Source organism: Nyctibius grandis, chromosome 1 (assembly GCF_013368605.1).
Source record: "Nyctibius grandis isolate bNycGra1 chromosome 1, bNycGra1.pri, whole genome shotgun sequence".
Taxonomy (NCBI): domain Eukaryota; kingdom Metazoa; phylum Chordata; class Aves; order Nyctibiiformes; family Nyctibiidae; genus Nyctibius; species Nyctibius grandis.
Window position 1 is genome coordinate 26,497,092 of NC_090658.1, and position 18,814 is coordinate 26,515,905.

The 18,814-nt window shown below is 39.9% G+C and overlaps 1 protein-coding gene across 1 annotated transcript in view; it reads left to right on the forward strand.

Moving 5' to 3' along the window:
* The first annotated feature begins 7,251 nt into the window (after positions 1-7,251).
* UBR2 (ubiquitin protein ligase E3 component n-recognin 2) overlaps positions 7,252-18,814 on the forward strand; it is a 60,698-nt gene continuing 49,135 nt past the window's right edge. The window contains 4 exon segments of the mRNA XM_068424955.1: positions 7,252-7,346; positions 11,684-11,943; positions 14,760-14,838; positions 16,140-16,253. Coding sequence (XP_068281056.1) covers positions 7,269-7,346; positions 11,684-11,943; positions 14,760-14,838; positions 16,140-16,253 — 531 coding nt within the window. The 5' untranslated portion in view covers positions 7,252-7,268.

Genomic DNA, 18,814 nt, shown 5'->3' on the forward strand with positions numbered 1-18,814 from the left:
CAGTACATGATGATCCAGTTATATCTCAACTTGCGTGCTGTGACCCTGGCTTTCCACTTCTTCCCTCTACTACCAACAAAACAAGTTTATTTTCTAATAACTTAAAGTATCTCCTTTTCTCCTTATCTCTCTACAGATGCTTCCCTCCTTCCTTGGTAATTCAAGTCTCTCTGCTTCCAAGGATCCTCTGCCTAGGATTGTGCCTGTCTCCTTCAGTGTGATTTTCGGCTCCGAGATGGAAGGCGACAGGTAGCCGCTGCTCTCCCCCTCCCATTCCTGCGCATCTCAGTAGAAAGGTGCCAGCTTGCCTAAAAGGGGCTCTCGGCTGTGCTTGTAACCAGTTTTCGAGCGAGTGTTTTGAAAACTAGTTAGACAGTTTTCCCAGTGTAGACAGTCTCATAGAAAGACCATTAATTACTCAGCTCGGGCTTAACCGTGGGCAGAAAAAGGGGGCTTTTGTGCGATTGTCAAACCCTCACCATTATTTGTACATGTTGGTTTTGTATTTAATAGGATTACATGACTTCTTTGCTCTATATGCCAAAATGGATGGTTCCTTTCAGTAATAAAACAAAGCCAATAACCTGAAAGGAACCATGGCTCAAAAGCACAAACTTGACCTCTGATTGACCTTGACATTTACAGAGTAGAAAGAACTTTTCTTTGAACAGACAGAAGAAGTCAGGGAGCCAGCAAGAACCAGGAGAAAATGGTTTTGTTGCTTTCTGATTACATTGTTTAAACCAACATACTACATGGTTTACAATACTTCATTACAATGTATTAGGGCCTGGAGGTGATTTAATGTCTGTTTATAACTGAGACTAATCTTGAAATAAACAAATGAATGTTTGGAAAATGGATGAAGCTGTTCTGCTGGAGACAGCATTAAATGCATCTCTGAAGAGTAAATCATGGCTGTACAGCACTTTTTTAAATGCTTTTTATTTCTACCTTCAGTTGTATTTCAGTAGTTTTATCTAACAAAATTAATCATGGTGCAGTAAAAAAATTTCTAATTGGTTCGGACTGTCTAGCAGCCATACATTCTATAACAAATTCACAATTTTAAAACTGTTTAGCCCTTTAAAATCAGGGAAAAAGATAAACTAGAAAATGCTGTAGCATTACAGTAGGCACCATGGTGATCTAAATTAAATCTGTTACAACCTGTTCTAATTTAAAATTGCTCCGTTGTGCAAATGAAGGGGAAAAGAAGAAGAGTTAGTTCACTTGTTCAAAGCATTTTCATATTCCCAGCTAAATTTTTCATCCACCCTGCCTTTGCTTGTGGGCTGTATGTTCCCATTTCCTCTGTGCATCCCCTGTGTAACTGCATATAAACGTGGTTTCAGACAGCTCCAAGAACTCTTCCTCCAGTGGTTCAGTATCAGGTCTCGTCTCTATCAGCTGAGAACAAGCAACATCATTGAGCATCACCATCACGGTGTCCAGCTGTTCGTGACACCCTTCAGAAGCTCCTCTGTGGTGCTGTAGGCAGGGGCCTTGCTAGAGGAGGTTGCTCCGTTTTCTTCTGCCAAAGGATGACTGCAGCTATGCTCGTCCTGCTGTCCACCTCTGCGGGTGACTCCTCGGCCACTCCTGCTTCTCTCCCTCTCCTGCCTCTCCTACCACCCAAGGCCCTATCCATGGCCCCCTGGCATTTCACAGCACATTTCTCACTTTCTACTCCCTGACTCATTCCAAAAATGTCTTGAATTTTCCTAAGTACCAGTTACTAAGCAGTTAAAGCCTGATTTGAGAGAAAAAAAATCTCAAGTCGGATGGCTCCTCCAGTCCCACCACCCACACCCTTCCGGTTGCAGACTGGAGCGAGTGGGAGCTGGCGAGGGCTTGGAGTGGAAGCAGCAGAGGACTTCTGCACTGCCATGCCTGTGCAGTGTATTGCCACCTAGTGCTGCGAATATGGAAAAGCAAGATTTTTCCTTCTGCTCAAGAGTGAGACTCCTGTAAGGTGGCCACCAAAGCGGTCATGACTCAGAAGGTCCTCTTCTGTTGTAGCAGCACTGCTTAACCGACCTACTTAGCCATATCCTACACCCATTATAACAGGTTAGGTCTCTGAACTTTGACAATGCACTTTCTTGCGCTGCAGTTGATGATAAATACCATGACTGCTCTTTCTTAGTGCAGAGGTTTTAAAAGTCTGGTCCTACGGCAACATAGCATACACAATTACACTTCATATGGGTGGCTACCTGTCTGTATACCCTCCTTCGTATCACTTTGCCACACAAACACGAGTGGCAGAAGTCTCAAGGATAATTAAGTTTGTTCAAGCTTGAAAAATAGTCAACCACATGGAAGAAAGGCCTGCTAAGGGGAAGGTTGTAACATAAGCCTGTATGTTCATCAGCATCAGTGAATATGCGGGGGGAAGGGCATTAGCTACAGCAAAAATTTCAAGTGGTGCTTGCACCCTCCTAGGTGTCAAAGCCCATGCATCACAAACATAGGCTTCCTTGGTACCAACTCACAGACTTCTTTGTATTAACTGCTATGTCTAAATATACACTAACAGTGTTCTGAATTTACAGTGAAAATGAATGAGATCAGCTACATTTTTGCGTGTGTATTTTTTTTCCTTTACTCTCGCGTTATTTTTCCCCCCCTGTACAACTCATTACTGACTATTATCTTAGCTCCCATTAAATCTCTTTCAGAGGTTGGCATTTTAACTTACCAGCTTGAACTCTGTACTGTTGACACGTTACACTGCAGAAAGCAGTGAAATTATCATGGACTGAGCTTGCACTGTATTTTTTCTAAGACACTGCGTGATGAGAATAAATCATGTTGTCACCCGGACATAAGCCACTAATGAAGATGCACACCCTCTTGCCCTGCCCTCTTACTGGATGTTAAGTGAGAACCCTTCCTCTTTTTCTTCATTTCCACTGTGGAAGAAGCTTTCTAATTCTGCACATCGGTTTGCTTAGCAATATTGCTGTTGCCTAATGGAATAAAAATCAGTTATGTAACTGCCTTTGCTAGACTTTCAGAGAGCATTCACCAGACGGGAAGATGGCCACAGTATCTTTATGCTTTCTATTATGTCTCCTATGTTCACTGTTATTATGCAATATGCTCAGATTTTAGTATCTTTTTAAATCATTTTTCTTGACAACATATTTAGAATGTTATACACCTGTAATCTAAGATCACGCAAAGACAAAGCAGGGAAAAGAAATAAGCTTATTCTGATTTATTGCTAAAAGGGATGATATTATAACACTAGTGCCTCCAAGCAACAAAGAATCGCCTACAGTTTGTCAGATAGTATTTTTAATACTCTAATTCTGAACTAAATTCCTAAAATAACCTGTGTTTGCAGATTACTGTGTGCTCTTTTGTTCTGAATAATGTCTTGCTTAGTGAACTATGTCTTATCAATCCACCAAGCACTGGGTGTCATTGTTCACCTCATTCACAATTCATCTTTTAATTAACATTATCACAGGCAAAATTCTATTTTGGTCAGCATAATTTGTCATTGGAATCAGCAGTAGGGAAATAAAAGAATTACCCTCTGAATTTATCTGAAGACAATGTAGGAGATGGTGACTACAAACCTACCTCATCCGGCACTGAAGAGGAAGGGAGGGAAACCATGTAAATGATAATGGCTTTAAAAATCATATTTGCAACGTAAAAGCCACTACTTTGGTCATTCAGTATCTGCTAAGCAAACAGTTTTATCAAAATTACTGTTATTGAAAATATAAACCTGAATCCTATGCTTAGACACATGCTTTATTTGGTGGAAAGGGTTGCTGACTTAGGGAAGATTAAAGAGATACAAATGTCTTTATAAGGTGATGATCTTAGATATAGGTACGTAATATCAACTTAATGCAGCAAAATGCTGATCATTTGCTTTAGTAGTTAAACTTTGAAATTAAGTTACAACTGCAGCATTGTTTTAGAGAATAGACAAGGAAAGAAATGCTTTTAAAATGTTTTTTAACTGTACCAGGAAATGAACCTTTCCAAATCCTTCTCACAAGACTCGCCTGTCATAATGATTGCCAGAAAACTCCATCGATGTGGGGAAAATTAAATAGCATTTTATTTTTCTGAGTCTATAAAGAAGACATCTATCCCTGCAGTCTAAATATGCAATATTTTTATATTTACATTCAAATTAATGCAGTGGTATTGAATTGACTGCATTTAAGGTACAGTGAACACACCAGCAAACCAGGCACTTAAAAATTCCCTCCAACATCCCTTTACCTTATGATTTCCTCCATTCCTAGTCGCAAATGCAACAGGCCCTGAAGATGATCACATTCGAGCAGTACTCAGCCAAGATGACAATAATTTCTGTAAGCAGAGCACCTCTTTGGAGCACGCTCTACTGGAGGCCCTTTCTCTTTCAAAATAGCTAGCCTTCAGCGTGGCTGCTGCTGGTGACTTCTGTTGGACTTGCATCGAGAGGCGGTCTTCTAATGTGGAAGATCCTATTTCATTAGTAGCTTCTAAGACAGTTTTTTAGAAAGGAACCATCAGTCTCCACTGTCATAATTAATATTTGCTCAATTATGCCTATTTACATTGTGTTTTTAATGGATGCAGCATTTATTAAAAATACCGGACCTAATCAAGTTAGTTGATCCCCAGTCAAGGTACTATTTAGTTTTTGGTTTCTTTTTTTTTTTCTTTTTTTTTAATGGCAGAGGCAAGCAATGCTTAAACAGACAAGTCAGGAGGTGAAAGAGATATAGATGATATCTGCATCTTTCATAACCATAGTCTGTAGCATTCTGTGGGCTATCTATCTTGTGTGTTGAAAGCAAGGTGAGATCCAGAAACATATCAGCTAGAGCGGGGAAATGCAATGAAGGTTTACTATGAACCATGTTAAAACATTCAGTTCTCTAGATTACTTTTTTTCAATTTCTATCTGATAACAGACCTGGAAAGAGTTAGGCTTTTTGGCAGAAGATAAAGGCAGTCTCCTCAACCTTAATTATTGTTCCTGAATTTGAATAATGTATTTGCTTATGAAGTTAATGGCACAGGCCAAAAGTTATGGAAAATTGTACCCGAAGTTATAAAAAATGATACCCAGGAAGTTGTTATGCTCACATTGAAATAATGCCTTTGCAGTCTAATTTCTGTTTGGGTTGCCTACTTTTCTAGGTAAAATAACATGCCTTTCACAATACTAAACCCCAGGATTTTTCTAACATTTTCTACATGCAGCCCAGAAGGAGAGACAATTAAATCATACGGCTTCCTTTCACCCTCTGCTTTCTTCCGAAGAAGCATCATGTTCTGTATTCCTTAGGCATCAACAGCACATGAATGAGAAACAGCGTGGGCTTTACTGATCTTCTAAGGAATTTATAATTATTTTCTGTGTTCTAAGAACAATTATTCAAAAAGTGGCAAACGGTATAAAAATAAATACAGTAAGAAGATGCACCCTGCATACAGTAAGGGTACAATTAGACAAAGGGAAATTAAGCTTATTCTTAGATTATTAGGAGGTGAAATTAATATTCTAAAGGCCATCCTTTTATGATTCTCTCATAGCACTGGCTAAACCCATCTTTTGCAGTTCTTGCAATCAGTCTTTCCAGTTGTGTATGTTCCCTTCATCTCACAATTCCCCAGAACTCCCAAACACAGTATACAAGTAAATGTGACGATTTATAAACCCTTCAGGTTTCAGAAGCAAGTGCTTATGTAGTATGACTAATACGTGAGCGTGCGCTGCTGCCCCCTCATGCAGGGAACGTTAAATCTCTTCGAGAGTAGCCAGGGAATGGCACGCAGACCACCTTCTTTCTTATATTAATACATGGCCATAGATGTATTTGTTACTGCTTGGACAGATCTAAGATAACATCTCTCCCTTGGGTAACTCAATATTGAAATTATTAGTTGAGAGGAGAATGAGGAGAAGGAAGAAGAAAGAAATGAGACAAAAAAAAGGAAAAACCAGTTATGCATACACACTATGAGAATGTTTAAAAATTGTTCAGGAATATGAGCTGTGAACTGGAACTCACATTTAATGCACAGTTTTGTTGTTAGTACTGTTTGGCAAAGGTAACCTTTATGGCCACCTTCAGCTAGTACTTCAGGCAATTATAACTCGGTTTGTCTTTCCTGCCTGTTTATTCCCCTCCCATGCATTGTCTAAATTTGGGAGCGTAAATTTTCCGGAGCAGAGACTTCCTCAGCAGGATTTGCTGGTGTAGGTTCCTGCAGGGTGGGTCCTTATCTCTGTGAAGGCGACAGAGGGTGCGAGGTCGAAATAGTATTTAGTTTGTGCACAATGCTCGGGTCCACACAGAAATTCGCAGCAAGCAAAGGAAGGTGTGGTGTGAAGCCCTCAGCATGGCTCACGCAGCAGCTCGGATGCCGTCTGGCTGCACGCAAAGTTAGATGTGTCTGCTTGTTTTTTTGGCCAGGCTCTAATTACAGCAGTGCAGCGCTGACACACAGGCAAGCCCATGGGTACGACAGCGGTACAACAGGTTTTCGGAAAGACCTCGCAAGACGCAGAGCCTGTATTAACTAAAATGAAATAGAATTATGGGGGATGATTGTTTGCTGGTTTTGTTGGTGGTGACTTTTTTTTTTAAGTTGCAAACCTACAGCTTAGATGGCACGTGGCCCCTGTGGGAGCAGGTGAAGGAGGGCGGCTGAGCGACAGGATTTATAGCTTCTGCTGTTTAGTAACGTCAGTCTTAAAGCCGTAGTTGCCAGATTCACGAAATTTACTGCTTTTTTTTTTTCTTTTCACCCACGCGGGGTGCCGGGGGGCCTCCCGGGAAGCCCTCGCCGCCCCCTCGCCCGCGGGCCGCGCTGACAGGCCGGGCCCGTGAGGGACGAGTGAGCTTCAGCCGCAGGGGCCACCCGGCGTCGCCAGCGAGACCGAAGTTGCCCCCCGCCCCGGGCATCGCTTCGCGTTGGAGGAGACGAGAAGGCCAAACAACGGCGTGAAGGCGGCCGTGGTGCGGGGCTGCCGAGACGCCGGCCCTCCCTAGCGCCGCGCTGGGCCCTCGCAGGTCCCGCGCCACGGCCCCGGGCATTGGGCGCCGGCTCCACGGGGGGGAGGCACCGGGAAAGACTACAACTCCCCGAACGCCCCGCGGGCGGTGACGTGCCGGGCGGGGGCGGGGCGGAAGTGGGTTCCCCGGGCAGAGCGGCCGGCCGGGCCCGGTTCCGGGTGTCCCTGGCTCGGCGGCGGAGGCGGCAGCGGGGGAGGGAGGAGGCGGAGGGGGGAGAAGATGGCGGCGGACTTGGAGGCGGAGGTGCAGGCCATTGACAAGAGCCTGCTGGAGTGCTCCGCCGAGGAGATCGCCGTGGTGAGGGCGGCGGGCCCGGGGCGGAAGGGCGAGAAGTGCTTGGGGCGGGGAAGGAGCGGGGCTAGCGAGGCCGGCGGGCGGCACCGGCCTGCCCGGCCGGCGGTGGGGCCGTGAGGGCCGAGGGCCGTTCCTGGGGCTGGGGTGAAGCTGCGCCCGGGCGCGAGGGGCGAGCAGGCTTCCCGTGAGGGGGTGCCGCTGCCCGGGCTGCTTGTGAGGGCACCGCGGCCGGCGGCGGCGGCTCCTCCTGCCCCCAGCCCGCTGCTGTCGCCAGCGTCGCTGTTGCGGTAGCCGGGATCAATGGCAGCGAGCAGCCAGCTTTTCCTGTTGTTCTGGCCGGCGCAGGTGGCTCCCCAGCCAGCCGCCTACGCGCGGTCAGCCCCAGCCGAGGGCGGCCGCGGTTCCCCGCCGCTCCCGGGGCTCGCCGGGCACGAAGGGCCGGCGGTGGGAGCGGGGCCGCTGCTCAGTGTCTCGCTCCTTCGCCTACTGCTTCCTCACCTTCTCCAAGCAGCTGGGAAGTTCAGTTCTGTGACCTAGTTTGCTGCTGCCTTTTCACATCTCTTTACCGGCAGTCGTGCCTCGACGTGAGAAGGTCTCCCTTCCCCCATTAATTTAGGTGGATGTCTGACCCCAACTATGCTTTGTAGTGTTGAAGTTTGATTACAGGATTCTTCCTTTCCCCAGTATTTAAGATGCTGTTCTGGCAAAAGCTTGCACTAGTTAAGCTTAGAACTATTAGCATGAGACGCTTGTAGAGGAAATACTAGTAAAATCAATGTAATATTTGAAGTAATCTACTCTTGTTTATATACTTTTCCTGCTTTTATGAAGAGTAGTTGGAAGAGGAGTGAAGTCTTGAGGGTAAAGTTTTCACAGAAATTTTTGTTTCTGGCATAGGTGCTAGATCTTGTAGACCCTTGTGCATTTGAGGAACTGGATATGTATGTTAGAATATGGGGACTGCTCATGTGCGTGTCTGTAGGATAAGACCTTGAAGAGCTGTCTGTGTGTATTTCAATGAGAATTACACTGGCTGCTTTCCAAAGAAAATAAAAGACAATATTGTAATTCAGATTATCCTCAGATTATGGTGGTATATCTACTGTGCAGACAAAGGTATGATTAGATGGGCAAATGTGCATACTTAGCTATATCCTAGCTAGTTTAGCTCCATGATTAGTCTTCCTTCCCCTCAAGAGAAAACCCAGTAATTCCATCAAACACCTCATATAGGAGTCCATACCAAGTCCGAACTACCTTGTTTGTGTGAGTAGCAGATGCTTTTTTTGGGTCACACTGTAGTTAAACCAAAGGCAATGGTGCACCAAGTGGAACGTGTTTAGGAATTTGCTATAGGTGCAGGTGCCAGCTTAAATTTAGTCAGTTCTCTTTCATTTTTATTCGCTGTGATCACCAGCACAAGCTACAATTCTGAGATCCGTCACTCTCAAATCTACAATGTGCTAGCAGCTGAATGCTGCTGGCACTGCCTGATGGTATAAGTAAACAACGTGCTTGGGTTTTAGCATTGTTTTTATCCCTGCTTTGCTGATAGCCCAATATTAGCAAAACAAATGCTAGCCCAAAGCAATAGTTGCAGTACTTTACACTTCAATTTCTCATTGCAACAACTTCATGATATGAAGTTCCAAAGAACAACAATCAAAAGAATAAATTATCTGTTACAGAACATGAACCTACATTACAAATACTTATTTGTGTAGCTAAGAAAAACATAAATTGTACCTTTTAGCTTTTGAAACAGTAAACTGAGTTGTTTTATGGCTTATTACATGCTTTGTTCACCTAGTATCTCTTACTTAGATGTGGATTTAATAGAAACCCAGATAGACCACTAGGTATTTACTTATATCAAATGTTATTTGATCAGTGCTTTTTGTTTTTTTTTTTTTTCCCCGGTCAAAAATTGCTGCAGGAGAGTAAGTCTGAGGGGGGAGGAAGTGAAGAGGAATACACTTCTCTTTTTAATAAAAACCTCTCTTGGGAGAGTAGAACATTAGGTTTTCTTACATGTGACTTAAGGATAGAAGGTAGACAAATACTGACTGAAAACTTGCCTAAATACAAAATATTTTTGTTAAAGAACAAATGCCAAAGTTTTGAGTAGTTTTACTGGAGATCAGTGCCTTCCAGGTAGCGATTTAGAAAGGCAGTGCAACATATGTATGCATATGTATGTATTTCTAGTAACATTTTTACATGCACAACAGTATTTTGAGTTGCCTTCCTTGTAGCTCTTGGAGTGACATCTGTTTCCTTGTCCTAGTAGTCTGTGCTTCCTTCTGGTATTATTTTAGCCAGGGTCTGATTTTCAAAACTGTATGCACAATTATATGTGTAGAACTGGCTCCACAAAGAGATTTAGGTGTGATGACATATTAAGTGTAGCCACACCTAACATCCAGGCGACTACTCCCAGAGTTTTTGGGATGGGAAAGCCATTTACTCGAGGAACAAGAATTTTCTCTGGTTAGGTATTTGTCTGAGCTTGTAGTGTGGCTAATATGCCCTGTTTATTTTCTAAATAGAAATTAGTAATATACTGCTGAATTAAAAAGCTGAAATTAAAGGTATTTTGCTGAGAAAAATGCAAGTGTAATAACTAATATATGCCCTAGAAAATAATCTAAAAATGATTTTATTAAATGGAAATCATGAGAGCGACTAAGTCAGTTTCACTGTGATTGGGTCAGTTCGTGGCAGTAGTAGATATTTGGCACAAATGATGAAAGGAGAGAAAAAGATTAATGAGCTAGGAAGAAAACCAAATAAAATTCTTACTAATGAAAACTTTACGTTTTTCATTTTTATACGGTATTCTCTGAATCCTGGTCAGAATGGAGAGATTATCTGTAAGTTTCTAGATTGTTGCATATGGCTTTTTGGCAACCTTTTCCCATGGACTTCCTTGGAAGAAATCGGGGCTTGGACCATCAAAGCTAGATCAATACAGGAAGATTTAGTAGATTGATTATGATTTTAAGAAGTCAAACTTAAGGAAGGAGAAGTGAGGAAAGCATATTATTCTACTAAGAACTGTACTGACAAATGAGGGTGTTTTTTTTGTATGAAGTTCTGCTTTAGAAAATATAGTCTAGTAAATGAAAATATTACAATATATTAAAAAAAAGTGAAAATGCAGCCACTCTTAAATGGCACAAATGGTCTGCTGACTTTATACGTCTGTATCCTGAAGAACTTACTACAACTGTGTTGTCTCACATAAGTTCTTAAGAGTAAGTCATAAATAATTAAATCAAGCTGTAACAGTTGGTTAGCAAACCCGTTTATTTTGCTATAATTAATTCTTTGTTTTCATGTACAGTTTTAGGTTGATTCTGAATTCTTTGTCTGAAGTTGCCAGGGGGTATCTGGTTGTCATATTTACAATGAGAAATGGCATACTAAGGCTGTTTATGTAACACAGGATTTAATCAGTGCACACTTGCAGTATGTGCTTGCTTCCATTTGTTTATTATAAAAACCTTGCAGCATTAAATTACAAGTTAAACTTTTGTAAAATTTTAATCCACAAGGCAGAAATAAAACAAATGTTGTCCTAGAGGATTTTTTTTACTCTGTGTGTGTATGCAAGGGAAAAAAAACCTAGAAGGAGCTGTGAGTTTTTCAGTGGCTTATAGCAGGTACAGTGGTTTGATGGCTTTTAAAAACCTCTGTCAGCACTGTTTTTTTACAATTCATTGACTAAGAGAATTCATGGATCTAGCAATCACACTTGAAATAGTAATTCAAGTAAGTTATTTTGGTGGTAGAAGAAACCAAAACCCCTTCATTTTCATAGGTAATTTGTTGAAATTAAGTAGGGGAGGGACTGTTACCTAATGCTGTGTTTGCCATTCTCCTCGTACTTTTTGTCTTTGCCTGTTCCTTGCCAACTCCAGGCTTCCACTGCTTTGCTGTGTCCCCAGCTGGCAGCATCAGTCTGCACTCCAAAGAAATGCAGCCAGCATAGTTTGGGCCTTATCCTAAAAGTCACTACTAATGTCAGGACATTTTACCAGTCGTGCGTCCCAGAGGAAAATTTTTAAGAATTTTGTCTCTTAAATCTTGTGTTTTTGGAAAGAATTTTGTATGTAAATAGGATAAAATGTGCAAGCAGGGAAACAAATTATTCCTTTTGTAATGTCTGTCTTCTGTGATCATCTAGATTTAACACATAGAAGGAAGCATGGCTTTCTAGTTTTGCAATGCCATTTTAGATTTATGATTTAGAAATAAGAGTCATCTTGATGGATAAAACTATGTATGTTATTTTTATTAATGAACGATTTGTGTTCTCTTTCCTTTTAATTTAAAAGAAATGGCTGCAAGCAAATGACCTTCAGAAAGAAGTATACCAGCATCTGGCCTATTATGTACCAAAAATTTACTGCAGGGGTCCTAACCCTGCCCCACAAAGAGAAGACATGCTGGCACAACACGTTTTGCTGGGACCAATGGAATGGTATCTTTGTGGTGAAGATCCTGCATTTGGTTTTCCAAAGCTTGAGCAAGCGAACAAACCTTCCCATCTTTGTGGCCGCGTTTTTAAAGTGGGAGAGCCTACGTATTCTTGCAGGTAGTTCAGCTTAGCATTTCAGAGTATTTATCATTTGTGAAGTCATGGAACATTTTTCAATAAGAATATACTGTCCTAATGAAAAGTTAATACCCCAAATGTATTTTTAAAGTAACCTTGCAGTGTTTCATGACAGGTGGGACCAGGGGAAAATGAACACATTACAGGTTTGTAAATGGAAAAGTATTAATTAGTATAATGTGGGATGTTTTCTGTGCAAAAGAAATGCAAGATTAAGTAAGTGGTTGGGGTGAACTGTCAGTGTGATTTAAGAGCATTAATCAGAAGTGGGCAGGTGTATGTGTGTGTAGTTCAGGTGTTTAATATCAGCTGTTAGTGTTGATCCTGTATTTTAGACTTCTTTCCATGACCTGTTAAACCTATCTGTTGGATGCTAAAAGAGATGTAACCCTCACTTGGTGGGGTGACGGGAGGGAGGGAATGTCTGTCTTATTTGGAGGGTTTTCTTTTCTGGGTGTTCTTCCCCTTCATTTACAAGGAGGGAATAATTGGAGAAGGATTTACTCTCTAGTGCTCTCCTTTTCTAGAAACATGATACCTTATTGGCCTTACTCGCTGAAGTTCTGGTTCAGGGTGGACTTGAGATACTTAACTTGGCAAGCTGCCTCTTCTGCATTTCTGTTTCAATGATCAGTTAGAATAGGTATTTTTGGAAATGTTTCGAGACCTCTTATCTTGAGATGGATGAGATTAAACTGGTGGATACTTAAGATCCTTTCAACCACTGAGAAAACTCCTATCTCCTCTCAGGTGTTCTTAGGTTCTTCCTTCACACCTGTGAAAAAGTGGAGAGATCTGGGTAGAGGGTTAGAGAGTGGGAGGCTGAGGACTATCAGAGGCTATAAAAATAATTTCCAGTTTCTTTAGTACCTCTTCATGAAATCTGGTCCCAAAGAACTAAAAAAACAAACCTCAGAACTAGTGTTTTAATTAAAGTAAAATTGCCTTGCAGCCTAGAAGTTAGTGTGTTAATGATCAAATGCTCTTCATATGGACTAATGAAAACTCTGGGAGTTCTGTTAATTTCTTCTAAATGCTTATTTTTTCAAGACCAACAACTTGATATGTAAAGTATATCCTTGAGAATACTGTCAGGTATGATGAAAACATAGAGTAATGCAGTCTGTTGGTGTAGAATTTAGAGAACGAGTGAACATACTGTTCATACTCAGGGTCTTTGTTTCCGTAGAAAAATTATTTAGATGCAGTAATATAATCATAATATTGTTCAGGTTAGAAAGGATGTCTTGGTAGGCCTTCTTGTCCGATCTTCTGCTCAAGTCAGGGTCAGCAGCGAATACAGAATATTTTTGCTGTTGCTGCTGTCAAGATGAAGTCTCATCTTCTTTTGATTAAGTACTGAACATAGATGTAAAACTGTTAATGTTTCCTGCTGTGTGTTAATAATGTTCTTTGACTGGTTTTCTTTGGTAATGAAGAAATTTAAACTTTTGTGGGATACAGAAAATAATTGTTTTCTTGGTCCATGAAATACATTAAAAGCAATGGCTTTTCTGTCCAGTTGTGAAGCTTACAGGTCTGCCTCTGCTTTAGGTATAAGCACCCTTATTTGTTCGAGAAATTACTTGGCAAATGGTTCTGAATTTGTAAGTATAGTGCCACAAGTTTAGGGCTCTGAAGAATTGACGACACCCAATATTGTAGAACTAATCTACCCAATATTGTAGGTGTATGGCTGCAATAAGTGTGTTTTATTTTTTTAATTAAAAAAAGAGAAATGCCATGAACCTAAATTATTCTAAAACAGAAGAGCTTTGTAAAATTTTGCTTTGACATTTTCACCGTTAGTAGCTCCTCTGGAGATAACAAATGTGAAAATGGTACTTTATGCATAGTAAGTCATGGGTTGCCTAGTTATCTTTCAGTGATTACATGGTTTAATTTATTTGGCGAAATGAAATTAAGAGAATTCTTGATAATAACATTTCTTTTGAACAAAATAAGTTGTTTCTCTGAATTCTTGTTTTAATAATAACCATCATAAGACATTCATTTGCTTGCATCATGAGACATTCATTCTCTTGATAGTTATTTTTACATTGCAAAACCTGACTCCCCTAATCTTGAGGTGCCATGAAGTCAGTTGCATTACATAGGTTCATGTATTTTCAGTGTTTCTCAGGGAGGCAGTTATATGTCATGCGTAATTGTCTCATTCATTTGTTTAGCCCCTTTTGCTAGAAATATTACTTCTGTCTAATATAGCAGCGCTTGTAGACAGGACCTTATTATGGTCTTTGATCTCCTGGTTGAGGAAATTGTGTTCTCAAACCTCTTCAGTGAGCTTGTAGGGCTAAACTTAGAAGCAGAGGTTTGATCTAATCTGTTGTGTGCTATCTTTCTTTCCAGTGTTCAGTGAAAAAATGTCTTCTCAGATTGCTGGAGATGGGTAATGCTTGTACTCTGTACTTGAGAGAACTTGCTTGGGTTTATACTGCTTACCTGTCTGTACTGTGTTCTGTAATTCATCTATTTACTTGCATATATGCTTGTCTCGCCTCTTGAAGGCAATGGCTATATATTGCCCAAATATACATGCTACCCAGTCAATATTTTAAAGAATCTTCTGTTATGAGAACAGATTTTTTTTTCTCCTTCATTTGTTTCGCCCTCCTTGGAAGCCATCCCTTTCCTCTTTCAGAATAATACATATGTTAGTCAGAAGGTTCATATTGGTGATATTTGAAAATTACCTGTTGTAAAATGTGTAATTAAAGGCAAAAACATTTGTTTAATGCTGCTTCCCTCCTCCTGTTTTTTTTTTCTCTTTTTAGAGACTGTGCAGTTGACCCAACTTGTGTGTTATGCATGGAGTGCTTTCTTGGAAGTATTCATAGAGAGCACCGATACAGGGTTAGTAATACCGCTGGACTATATGGTGTAGTCATTAATAATTTTGTATGTGTATGAAACTCCTTGTTTAAAGTTTAAGATTGTATACATAGTTTCAAAATGTTGGATGAACATGAAGTTTGGAATTATGTCTACAATAATCTTACAGGAACTTGAGTGTTTTGATCTGAGTGTAAATTCTGGAAATCAACACTTTAAAATATTGAGCAATTAAATTTTATGCACAACAGTTAAGCTTACAAATATGAGTATGTTAACATGCCCTTTAGTGAATTTTACAGCATTAGAGTTTTTGACTTGCTTTGATCTTGATGTTTGACTATTTTTAAAAGGTATTGAAAAACTTTTATTAAGAAACCACTTTTATTTAAAACTTATTTACTTTAAACATCTGAATTGTTGTAAAATTCTGTAGAATAGCAGGATTTTTGTTTGTTTTTAAACATAAAGTTAAAATAGCAAACTAAAACTGTGATGCTGTTTATTTTAGTAATCTACTGCTATTAGTAGTACAGATTAGTTAAAAAAAAACTACAAACAAAACCAAGAATGCCTTGGTGTGTTTTTAAACTAAGCTAAGTGAAAACTACCAGTGTAGCCTTTCTGTAAATCTGTTTTTGACAATACTGCACTGCTGTTAATGTACATCCGATCACTGCATGGTTACAGAGTACTAGGATTTAGGAAAAAAAAAAAAACCAAACACAACTACTTGCCCCAAGAAATCCAACCAAATTTGCTGATATCAGCATACTTCTTGTATGTAGGTTTTCAGTTTGCAAACTTAGTGAATTAACAAGCCTAGGTGACATCCAAAAGTGTAAGCAAATGTTTCAAATTTTGTTGATACTATAGGATATACCTGTATGTACAGAATGTACCTGTATGCTAAAAATAGGTGAAAGAAGAATTCTTCTATGAATTAGTTAACCATTGTGGTTCAAAAAGAGTATTATTACACTTACTAATTTGAGGTGATCTTAGCTTTAAAATTCATTTTATTAAAACAGTATAAATGTATCATTACAGTTTTCAGATACTTTTTTCTACACTTACTAAGACTTAGGTGAACAATTTGTAAGTTTTGTCTGTAAACTCTTGTTACTGTAAACAGCACATCTTTTACTCACTGTGTAATAGCGCTATATGAAACAATTTAGCTTTGTTCAGATTAAAAATGTGAGAATCTGAAATAGTACAGTCATCGTGCTTTTGTAGTTTAGCTATGACTACTTATTTCTTAATCTGCGTGTATGTAAATGCATATTCACATGAACTGTTTTGTTTTTAAATAATTTTAGATGACAACATCAGGTGGAGGAGGGTTCTGTGACTGTGGTGATACAGAAGCTTGGAAAGAAGGTCCTTACTGTCAAAAGCATGAACTTAACTCTTCAGAGACTGCAGAAGAAGAGGTAATAACAATTGAGGCATCATGTTTCAAAACGTTGTTAACTGTGTATGTCTGTGTGTATATGTATAACTCATGAGGTTATTTTTAGTCTTGTATACCATGTGTGAGAGATGGGAGGAAATTTAAAAGTAACATTTGAACCACACTATGTGTTAGACAAAATTAATGTCTTGTCTAACTTAAGGAGTTATTTAGAATGTAATTTTTTACTTGAAGGCTTTATTTTGTATTTTCTTGGGTCACCTCTGCAGCTTTAGTTCTGTTTCTTTGGTTTTCTGTCTTATTCTGGAAGGTGAAGGGAGTCTGCCATGTTAAAAAAAATCTGTATGTAATCATGTGCATGAAGAAGCCAAATTAAGCTGTCTGTGCTACATATGTTGTGATTGTTACCACAGTAAAGTGCACAGATTTTTAAAATCAAAATAACTTGCTGTTACAGGAAAGACGGAATGGAGATAGAAGATTGCCACCAGTTTAATAGCCAGCCCAGCTTTAAACCGTGACAGATTTATATTCTTATAGACAGAGGCCTATAAAAGCTTGTTTGGTATGGAGAAGGCAAATAGAGAACATAGCTTCACCAATTCTCATAGCATAACAGCTTGGACACATTAAATGCAAAAAGACATGCTAGTTCTTACAGTATGAATTCAAGCTGTTGGACTAACTGTTACAAAACACCATTGTTGTGAAAAGCTTGTATGTGTTCAAAAGGAAACTTAACATGTTTGTGGAGGGGAAAAAATTATCAATGCCCATTTAAAAATTGCAGATACCATCTTTGGTATGGGAAGTATTAGTGTCCTAAGTTATTGGAGACTAGAGGAGCATTCTGTCCTTTTCTTATATTCTTTCCTTATTATGTGTTATTACATCTCAGGAATGAGAGAGGCTAGTTGGGCTTCTCGTCTAGCCACTCATGTCTGTTGTTATGTAATATAATTTCTGTGAGATTTTTTTGAAGGGAAAATATAAGGCAAATTTTTCGCAGTAATTTTGCTGATCTGATGATTTAAGTGAAGCAATTGTAACTGTATTTGCAGTGACAGTGGTCCTTCTAAAATCTGTTATCACTGTCTCAGCCCTAAGACTAGCACTGCTGTGTGCACTCACCACTTGATCTACATGCCCAGTTTACATTCGTGGGCAGCCTTAGAAAACTGGTGTTCTGAAATCTTGAGTGGACTGCTACTTCTGTGTCCAAAGATACTCACGCAGTGAGTGGGAGCGACAGAAAAATTAAGATATTGGGCAGGCTTTGTGTTTCTTCCCAGTGAGCGATGGGGATTGAAGTCTCTTATGTTACGCAGTGTTGTGTTCGGAGGTAGATCAAGGATCATTTGTTGAGCATTATTGGAGCCTGTTTTCTGCCTTGCCTGGATACATGTCTTTGTTGAAAATGCTGGGAATGGAGGCAGTGCTGCTGCTTAAGATTTGCCTTTGCTTTTGGTAACTGATAGTTCTACATACCCTATAGATAAGTTTTAAATGAAGAAAAAAAGAGAAATGGCAGTTATTAACACTCCTGTAAAACTTCCAAATATTCCAAAATAATCTTGGGGTGGGTGTGTGAATAAACTTACTAGTACAGGTGAAGTACTAGTAAGCAGATAATGCAGACTTAAGTTCTGAAAAGATTATTGTGGCCATTTTTATGTGACATAGACTGTAGTGAAACACGGCTTTGGTATTAGGTAATCCTAAAACAGAAATTGGGCTACTGTTAAATATTTCAATTGGCTAACAATTACACGTTCTTCAAAATATCAAAAGATGAATTGAGTCAGTGACCCAGTGTATAGTACATGTCCAAGTGACCTGCAGGGCATGCAGTGTTCCCTTTCCAGCTTTGTAGAATAGAGGCTAGTTGTTCTGAACATCAAAAAATTGAAATAGTAGAAGAATCCTTTCAGATAAGAGGTTTTTAATGTTTTCTCTTCACACACAAATCCCTTTAAATGGATTGGAAGGGAATGGCAGTGGTACCTGTACTACCTGATTCAGAGTTGACAGCGGTTCTCATCTGCTGCTTCAAAAAGTAGTCCCCTTGACTTTGCAGACTGAGGCAGCACTCCTCTTCCTCCCCCTCCTTATTTCAGTTACCCCACCTGCAGCAGCAGCCATTCTGCTCTGGCAGAGAGAGGAGGATGAGTTTATAGTGGCTGCTGCAGATATCAAATGGAGTGCACCCTGGAGAGTGCAGAGTGGGCGCAAGTGGGTGCATGGCCCACATACAAAAGGGGTACAGCTGTCTGTGAACAAGACTGAGACATGGACAGATGGATATGAAATACCTAGTTACATTTAAGCATTTAATTATTTATATGCCACAGGATGTAAGAGATGTGCATCATAAATCATGATCCCAGTGTGCTGGATGTTGTGTAAGCTTGGACAGATAAGACTTCTGACTCTAAATGCATGCTACATATAAAAGAAGGCAATAGATGCATAGTTGTTTGTGTTCTGAACTTTACTAATATTGGTAAGTGGAACAAAAGATACAGTGATTTCAAATTATGTTTTTGAAGGCATCGTGGAAAAAGCAGACTTTAATACAGC